We start from the raw sequence: 10,009 nt of genomic DNA, 5'->3' as shown, positions 1-10,009 counted from the left end.
ATTAGCTCCGTCATCACCTCCTCGCTGAGGGCAAAGAGTGGTTGGGGTAGGGGGGTGGGGTGGGGGAGAGAGAGGGGAACTAGAACTTGGTTCCACCCATAAGTGCCCTGAGCAGATCCGGGGTGGTCCAAACCTGACCTAGAACCTTGCTTGGGAAAAATTAGGCCTGTGTGCAAAATTTGGTGAGGATTGGGTCAAAACTGTGAATTTGTGTAAAGAACACACCCATATACATACAAACTTTGGGCTATATATATGAGATTGTTTACAAGAGAGTAAAAAGAACAATTTGTATTCTAAAGTTACTATTCACAAAAGTAAATATGCAATACAATATTTCTTGGTATCGCGTAAGATACACACTTTATACATATTTTCAAATTAATTTAACAAAAAAGACTTTACATACAATTACAAGAGAAATTTGATATAATTTAAATACAAAAATTATATCTCATCAAAATCTTTGCATTTTCTTGCTTGTCTGTCATAAAGTTTTGGTCTCCAATAACTGGTGTCTGAAATAATTTTATAGATTATCATTATGCAATTCAACTTAATGCAGTAAAGTTCTTAGTGTTTCAAAAACAAACTTTAATTTCTTAGAAAACAAAACATATTTCAAAATATACCTTCAATAGCATGTGGTTGATAACGAGCTCTATCATATCTTTCTCGATGACCAGTTATTGCATCTCTACCATTACGGGAGTGTGCTTTTTGATACCATTCGCGTTGAAATGCAGCTTTATCTTCTAATAATTCAAAGAAAAGAAAAAAAACTGTACAAAAAACTGTAAAAATGCTTAAAGAGAACAAACTTGTAATTGTGCTTATTTAATTACATGCTGTATTTATAAACACACAAACATTTAAAATTCACACCTTCATCCATGTTAACAAAGTCTTCCTTTTCCTCTCTATCACCTGTGTGACGATTTTTACTTCGTTCAATTATATGTCCTCTGTCATCTAACAAAAAGAAAAAACCATTTGTACTTATAAACTTTTTATGTCTAAAATTATCAATATACTAATATCTTTTTCTGGCACATTATTTTTGACAAAATCAGGGATGTACTTAGAAAGCAGAACATAATGAAGATAATCTATGTTTTACTAAAGAAGCAGGATTATTTTACTTCATATAGAAAGTGAGAGTGAATCACTCACTTTAAAATCTCTTCAATCTAAGAGAAATACAAAATAACTACTGATAAGATTTGATATTTTTGAAACCCACTTACATATATGATGGCCTATAGCAATTCTGTCTAATCCAGTTTCAGAATTTCTCTCAGATTTTCTTGTTTGGCGCACCTATTAAAAAATCATTCACACTTGAATTAATAAAACCAAATACTCAATCTACAAAATCTAAGTTTATAGTTATAAAATGGTAAAACTAAAAACTAAAAAAACTTAAAAAAAAGCACACACCCCTCCTGGACCTTGAGTAGTCTCTGATTTTGCTTCATAGTATTTGGGCTTACCAACTCCATCACTAGAATAAGAGATGAACTGAGATGAGTATGAGTGTAGACCATTAGAATTCTTTTGCATGTTTTGCTAAAATGCAAAAACAGAAATGATTAGAGCTTTTGAATAATTGTTGAGATTTTTTTATGCTAATTTTAACTTGAATGTGAATTTTATATCAGTTTTAAAGAGATGAAGGCTAAGCTGAGAAGAAAAAATAGATGAACTAATGCAACTAAACATCTTTGCTACTTAACCCTTTACTTTGCAGTGTTTTTGCACAACAACAGTTGAAAATTGTTGAAATAAAGTAACCAAAGGTAGCATTTAATTTACAGGCTTCATAAAATTATTAATCACAGATAAGTCCTTAAATTTAAATTGTTTTCCTGTTCGATTGGACTATGCTTTGCATGTAATAATGTTTTGCAAGTTGAGAAAGTGTTGTAGTAAAGCCATTTGTATTATTGTTAAATTCTATGTGTGTATTTACATATATATTTTAGTCTAGAAAGTATGGAAGAAATAAAATTATAAAAATTATTTATCATTGTTTTATCTTAACACTTAATTTTTTTTAAACTATAATTTGGATGGGTAAAAATGATTAAAGTTACTTTGCTGCTGTACAGCAACATTGCGCAGATTAGGTTAAATTTTGTTACTGCTTAAGATGCGAAAACCATTGCTTAAAAAACACTATATATATACATTATATATATATAATATATATAGTTTATATATATATAATTATTATAAATATATAAATTTTGTATAAGTATATATGTATATACTCACACAAAATTTATGCTTATAAAGTATAAATATCAAATTTGTTTATTTTTAGATGACTTGTATAAGGGTTAACAAGTTTTATAATAAAAAAAGATTTAAAACTGACAATGGTGAACAAGGTATTGTTAATGGTATTTATCTTCCTGACCCAGAATTAAGTGAGTTTTCTGAAAGTGAATCTGAAAGTTATGACGAAAACACTGATATCATTAAACCAGTGCATCATAAATCAAACAATGATGTTGATTTTGTAATTGAATCAGAAAATGGATCAACAAATGAGTCAGAAAATGAAGTGAATCTAAAAGTGAAATGGGTGCTTTTGATAATGAGAGTAGTCATATTGTAAAAAATAATGCTGAAGAAAACCAAAAAATAATACAAAAGAATGTCATAATAAAAAAAATAGTAGTAAAAGGCAGAAAAAATGATTATCGATGGCATAAACGATTACCTCACAATGTTGATTCGAGTTTCAAAGGTGATGAGTTCAAGAAGATTCCAGATTTAGAATGGTCTCTAAGACAATACTTCAATAGATTTTTTGATGTAGCACTATTTAAAATCATTGCTGATCAGACAAACTTATATTCTGTACAAATTAGAGGAAAATCTGTTAACACTGATTGTGATGAAATTGAACAGTTTATCAGGATACTAATTACTATGGGAGTCCTAAAATATCCACAATATAGAATGTATTGGTCTCAACACACTAAATGTGCATCAATTGCAGATGTTATGGCTTTAAAACGGTTTGAAGTACTAAAAAAATATTTTCATACAAATGATAATACACACATGCCGAAAAAAGGCATGGCAAAATATGATCATCTGTACAAAGTTAGACCAATTGTGAATCTGTTCTTGATATGTGCAGGTTAGTTGAACAAGAAGAATGTCAGTCTATTGATGAACAAATTATTCCCACAAAATCGAGGTGTCCAATCAGACAATATCTTCCAAAGAAGCCGCACAAATGGGGCATAAAAGTCTGGGGACAATGTGGAGTTAGTGGATTGCTGTATGATTTTACTATCTATCTTGGCAAAGAAGAAAATACAGATATTTCTAAAGAATATGGTAAAGTTGGAGCAGCAGTGCTTAAACTTGTTAAACATTTGCCAAAAAACATTAGGCATAAAATCTTCATGGATAATCTTTTTACAAGCATAAAGCTGTTTAAAACTCTTAAGGATTTGGAATATGAGCTGTTGGAACCATTCGTAATAACCGCTTGCATGGTGCTGAAAAAGTAATGTCTAAAAAAAAAGAGCTAGAGAAAATGGGACATGGCTCATTAGATTACCGGGTTGACTTTAATTCTAACATTACAGTTATACGTTGGATGGATAATGGAGTGGTACAGCTAGCATCAACATTTATTGGTCCTTCATTGGGAGCTTCAATTAATCGATGGTCTAGTAAAGATAAAGTTATTGTAAAAGTGTCTTCCCCAGATATGATACATCAGTATAATAAACATATGGGTGGAGTTGACTTATGCGATATGTTGATGGCATTGTATAGAATAAAGCTAGGTACAAAAAAATGGTATATGCATGCTATTTATTATTGTATCAATGACATTGCCAACAAAATGGAGATATAGGGAAAAACATAATTCAACTATTAGAGTTCCAAACACTTATTGCAGATTCTTTGTTACGAGAAAAAAAGTTTGTCGAGGCAGACCAAGAAGTGATACATCTGTTGCAAAGAAAAAACACTGCCCAGTAAATGCTCCGGCTAGGGAAATCTGCTTAGAAAATGTTGGTCACTTGCCTAACTTTTCTGAAAAACAGCAACGCTGCAGACATTGACAGTCAGGTTATAGTCGTGTTTTTTGTGAAAAATGCAAAGTCCACTTATGCTTGGTTACCACTCGCAATTGTTTTTATAATTTACACACCTAGTGTTATATTTAATGGAATGTATATATATATATATATATATTGATGTCTTTTTGTTTCTTACATGATTTTATTCCAAAAATTACTTTGAAAATGTGTTGTTTTATGCTCATTTTTCGCAATGTTGTTGTAGAACAACATGTCCATATCTTTTCAATAAATTGTTAGTCTAATTTTTTTTTTTTTTTGACACAAAATAGAATACTATAGAGGTAAAAAAAAAAACATAACTTTTTTGTTTCTTTGTTTTTGGTTTGATTTGGTGAAGTAAAGGGTTAAAAACTATAAATAAATTGCAAATAGAGGTAAAAAAAAAAAGTTAACACATGGTACTTTACTAATAAAATTAATAAAACAACAGTATTATGTTATTTATGTTTTGATTGATTCTATATAGGTTCAAATTATCTAAATTTAGTACCTAAACCTAAGCATCAGACTTTATTTTCTTGGTAGATTAGTTTTATTTCTAAGTAAACTTCACTTCTTGTACTCCCTATTCTTATACATAAGTTTAGGATGTCATAGTATCAATACAAAGATGGACATTGCATTTACATTACAGATGATATAGGGAAACATTTAAAGTAGATGATGATGACATGAGTACTAGTAAAAATATGAATAACATGTATAATATGCAGGTATGATATACACTATATGAACAATGTTTTGGAATTTATACATTTAGGAAAGCTGTAAAGTTAGTTCTATATTAAAAAATTTTTTAAAGTTAATCACCATCATATGCTCCATATTTCCAAATATACTTCCAGACATCATACTTTTAAAAGGATCTCTACTCTGTAGACTCTGTGATCCCCCAATCATAGGCATCATTCCAAAATGGCTCCCAAAACCTGACATCATTGTGTCATGCATTCGATTCATTTCATCAAAAGGGCTAAAAGATTGGATGCAATCTTTACATACATACATACATACATACATACATACATACATACATACATACATACATACATACATACATAAGAAATAATTACTTAACTTACCTAACACTTATATAATAGTTTTTTTTTAAAATAGATAGTTTATTATTTAAGTACAAGTGCTATACGGAAATTTAGTTTTAACTTTGTTTATGAATGCAGCTAACCTAGCTATTCCATAAAGAGTTAACAAGAAAATTCATAATTACTAACCTGAAAAAAGGATCGTCACGAAACATAGCACTAGAAAACATCTTGAATAAAACTGACACGATTTATGATTTTAATAGGTTGTTTTAACTTTTTACGCAGTTGATGATAGTTGCTCGAAAATTCTAGACTGTTAGATTATTAGAAATATGTCGATTAACATCTTTTGGTGAACTGGATCGAGTGTTTTGTCTCATTTTTTGTTATACAAATAGCGAGGTAAATTTCGGTTACCGTAAAAAAAAAGAGAAAATGTTAGTTGGGAATATTAATATATATTTTATACACTATTATATACCATTATACTGTAATATATACTATTAATAGTAATATATGCTGTAATATATACTGTATTATATAATATTATACTATATATATTTACATATCATTGGTTGGGAAGAGGCTACTACAGACTTCAAAATGATAACTGGATAATATATGCGAGATACTTCTTGAAGCCAATTTAATCTAATAGGGTGACAACTGAATTATTCAAAGGTTTTTGAAAGTGTAAAAACTGAAAATATGTAGTATGCTTTAAGTTCTATATATAAGTACCAAAATAGTTGTCAATCTTTGCCGTATAATATAAATATATATATATATGATATTTTATAATTTTTAGTTTTTTTATGTAAAACTTTGAGCCTTTTAATTATCCTATGCTGTATGCTAGAGGGTTAATAACATAACTGGTAAGCAGCTATAGTGTTTGTGTACAACGAACCACTTTTGGTTTAAATGCTGTATGCTCATGCAATATGCCAACTTTTATTAGCTAGCTCTATAAGTTTATGCATGTAATACGTTCATTCTAAATTTTTTTTACCTTATGATTTGTGTTTCATTTTTTATTTTATTTTATTAGATTGTTAAGAATCATTGACTTATATACAGTTAGATATGTATCTGAACAAAAAATTTTATTGTGAAAAATAAATTCTGGGGAGTTATTTCAGAAAAAAAAAATGAGTGTTGGAAAACTTTTATGATTTCAGATAACAATAACAACAGAAAAAGTTATGTTAAAATTTCTTTTTTCAAAACTTAATTAAACTTTCGAACTTAATATATTTTTATCTTTAAATAAATATCCCAGCTAAGTGTCTGAGTATCGTTAGCGATATATCGGAAATAAATGAGATATCGGAATTATACCGATAACGTTATTGGTATAGGAATATGATTCGATGATGGAAGCGTCCTCGGTATGAAGTTCCGATGGCATTTTTTTTATAGCGATATATCGTTTAAAACGATATTCTTTTTATTATTTTACGAATATATCGTTTAACATTAAACTTTTTAAAAACTTTTGTTTGCCAAGAAATATCCAGAAAAATCAATATTTTTTTTTTTTTTAAATATTAATAAAGTTTATGCTTAAAAATAACAAAAAAATTGCAAACTTTTACTTGTTTAATTTTCAATAATTATCAATACAAAGATCTTTGTCTTCAGATCTTTGGAGCAGCAGGAACAACGACTTTTATCAAGCCATCACTCTCCACTTTATCAGTGAGGATTACCACCTCAAAATGTTCACCCTTAGTGTTGATTCTTTTACTGGAAAGTATACAGCTGAAGAATTGCTTTAAGGCTTGATGAGTAAGTAACTTTTATGTTATTTTTGTATTTTGTCCGAATTATACATGTCCGAAAACTTTTTACAATATTTTTGCAAATTGACGGAAACATACAATAAATACCGATAAATAATTGACTACAAATGAAGTAATTTCAGCCTATTTTAACTACTTCAATATTAAAAATTTTTTGTTAATATTTCAGGTACATTGTCAATATTCCAGGATTTGACCAAGTAGATGACAAAAAAATTGTTTGTGTTCATGATGCAGCTTCAAATATGCAGGCAGCAACAAGGAGATCTGAACACATTAAAGACTCATTGCTTTGTGCTGACTATCTCCTCAATTTAGCCATTCAAGACATTTTGGATGAGGTAAAGACTGTCACCCAGCTTGACTTGGGAAGCACAATTGCCAGGTGTACAACCTTAACAACTTTCTGTCACAAGAGTTCTTTGTCTGACCAATGTATAAAAAAGGAATGCAAGGGATTGATGGAAGATTCTGGAGTGGAAAACAAAGAAGAGTTGAAGGTCCTCAAGTTAATCACTCCAGTCATACCCCGCTGGAACTCGTTCTACTTCATGGTAAACAGTATCCTGAAAATAAAAAGAAAATTTTCTTCAATTCGTGACAGTCTTGGAGGCACAAATGATGCTAGTCAAAAAATGGGACCTAATATCCCAACAGAAGAAGAAATTGACCTCATGGGTGAACTAATATCTTTTCTTGAGAGAATGGCTAACATTTATGAAGGATTTTCTGCTGATAAGGTGTCATCCATTCAAAGAGTTGTATTGGCTATGTCTATGGACTTTCTGGCTCAAACAAGTTGTTAGTGGTTGCACTTTTTCTGCTTCAGCTAAACAATTATGTCAAAAAACTGCTCAAGAATCTGGAGGAGCGTTTTCCGAGGTCTGGAGCAAGCAACATTTATTATGCTGTTGGAAATTTGCTCCATCCATTGTACAAAGGTAAAGCACTGAAGAAAAAAAGCATCGATGGATTTAATCAACCATACAACGAGTTCATTCTTTGCAGTGAAAGTCAGCAAAATTGGCTTAAAGACGTTGAAGCAGCAAAGAAAACAATGCCAGAGGCAAACTTGACAATTCAACTTGCACTTGCAGAAAAGGACCCATTGTTTGAAGCTGGAATCTTGGACACAGACTCAGAACTATCAGTTTCAGGTACACTGGCACCACCACCTCCAAAGGTGTTTCAGATGTCCCAAAGTCTGACATTCAAATTGAGTGGGATATGTATGTTCAGCTTCCTGATAATGATATGGCAAAGGAACAAATGCTATTACTTTTTAGAGACAAAACAGAACAAAGTTTTTTCTTCTGACAGAAGCTGCAAAGCAATGACTATGCATTCCTGCTTCTTCTGCCTCTTCTGAACTAGCCTTTAGTGCCGGCAGATCAATTGTCACTTTCAAAAAGACTAAATTGCAGTCAATTCAAGTCTTATCAGTTGTCATCAAAAGAAGAAGAGGAGTACTTCAAGAACATTGAAACTGAAAAAGCTGACTCGTGTTTACCCTTGACTGTTGATGCTGACCAATTGGGTGGTATTGTAACACCTGATGAAGGTCCGACTCGTGCAACAACAATATCCCCTTCAAAACGATTGATGCAGATGACAATCTCTATATCTGGATCTGGAATCAGCTTTTGCAAGGATTCCAGGAACATTCAGAACAGCTACACCATTAGGTTCTACTCCTGGAGCTTCAACCAGTTTTGCTCCTGCAGGGCTTCCTTCAACTGAAAATTCATCTGCTGGAACACGACGAAGCTTAGCTCACTATTCACCTCCAAGAACTCAAGAAACTCGCCAAAGTTCAGTTCATCAACCACCGCCTTGAAGTGAAACTCCGGGAACTCTGACAAGTCCAACCGGCTCTATTCATCTGGATTAGACTTGGCTCATTTTTTTCATTGCCTTAGCAATGCGATTGTTAAAAAAGTGGAAACGAGATAAATTGTTGCTGTACTTCTCACGGTGAAGTCTTTCTCTGTGATTTGCTCTTGGTGGAATTGTGATGAGGGGAAAGTGCCAGTTGACTGTGTCGATGTTATTAATAATTTTATATTTTTGGATGAGGTCACCTATTTTACGACGTTCAACAAGAGAAGATAGGCCAAGTTGTAAACATCTGGACTTGTAGTCTAACTTTTTCAGTTTGTCTGGTATTTTTGTGGTTCTGCGCTGTATTAATTCTATAGTTTGTTCATCTTTCACCAAATGAGGGTTCCAAGCCGGAATTGCAAACTCAAGTAAAGGACGAATGTAGGTGCAATAGAGTTGTTTCCATAAAAAAGCATCACGAGATTGGAAAGTGTGTTTTAGGATGCCTAGCATTTGATTTGCTTTACATGAGGCAATTATGGATTGGGTTTCTACTTTAAGATCATTGGTAATTTGAACTCCCAAGTCACGCTCAGAAGTGGTTGCTTCCAATGTAGTTCGAGTCGTAATTGAACAAGGGCCTAATTCCTCCATTGAGTACTTGAAAGGAGTTAACTTTTTTTGACCAAAGTGCATGAACTTGCATTTCTTTGCGTTTAACTCCATGAGCCAAGAATTAGTCCCTTGAACAATTTGGTCAATATCTGATTGGAGTTGAAGTTGAGCGGCAAGTGAGTTGACATTGCTTAGGATTTTAGTGTCATCAGCATAGATCTTACAACTGTTTTCTTTGCTTATTACATCCGGCAGATCATTGATGAAAATGATAAATAAAATTGGACCTAAGACTGATCCTTGCGGAACTCCACTTGTCACAGGTAACCAATTCGATTGAGTGTCACCAAGGATGACTCTTTGAGACCTGTTGAGTAGGAAAGCTTTTATCCAATTGAGAAGATTGCCTTCGATTCCGTACATTTTTAATTTTTAAAGCATTCGTTGATGTGGGACTTTGTCAAAAGCTTTTACAAAATCCAGAAATATGACATCAACTGGTAGTTTTCTGGCTATATTTCCAGTCAAGAAGTCCATTGTTTCAAGGAGATTTGTAACGCATGCTTTTTTTTCTAAAAATCCATGTTGACTATTTGATAAAAGA

The 10,009-nt window shown here is 31.8% G+C and overlaps 1 protein-coding gene and 2 long non-coding RNA genes across 3 annotated transcripts; 2 read left to right on the top strand and 1 right to left on the bottom strand.

Annotated features, from left to right (window-relative positions):
- Window positions 1-2,773, top strand: LOC149883554 (uncharacterized). Its single transcript, XR_016456016.1, has 2 exons — window positions 1-1,799; window positions 2,327-2,773. It is a non-coding gene; the product is annotated as an uncharacterized LOC149883554 (long non-coding RNA).
- LOC145185230 (myeloid leukemia factor 2-like) lies at window positions 289-5,519 on the bottom strand. The gene is made up of 7 exons (XM_090098993.1): window positions 5,351-5,519; window positions 4,929-5,091; window positions 1,441-1,569; window positions 1,248-1,320; window positions 886-972; window positions 633-755; window positions 289-518 (listed from the first exon to the last, which is right to left on the bottom strand). Exons 1-7 carry the CDS (start codon window positions 5,389-5,391, stop codon window positions 448-450), a joined length of 687 nt encoding a protein of 228 aa, XP_089955119.1. The 5' UTR covers window positions 5,392-5,519; the 3' UTR covers window positions 289-447.
- A 111-nt stretch (window positions 5,520-5,630) lies between these two features.
- Window positions 5,631-7,719, top strand: LOC149883553 (uncharacterized). Its single transcript, XR_016456035.1, has 3 exons — window positions 5,631-5,874; window positions 6,809-6,955; window positions 7,139-7,719. It is a non-coding gene; the product is annotated as an uncharacterized LOC149883553 (long non-coding RNA).
- Window positions 7,720-10,009: the final 2,290 nt, after the last annotated feature.

Source organism: Hydra viridissima, unplaced genomic scaffold (assembly GCF_058129835.1).
Source record: "Hydra viridissima isolate aposymbiotic clone 2 unplaced genomic scaffold, HvirCarnegie_v1 scaffold_9, whole genome shotgun sequence".
NCBI classification, from domain to species: Eukaryota; Metazoa; Cnidaria; class Hydrozoa; order Anthoathecata; family Hydridae; genus Hydra; species Hydra viridissima.
This window is presented reverse-complemented; position numbering and strand designations above follow the sequence as displayed.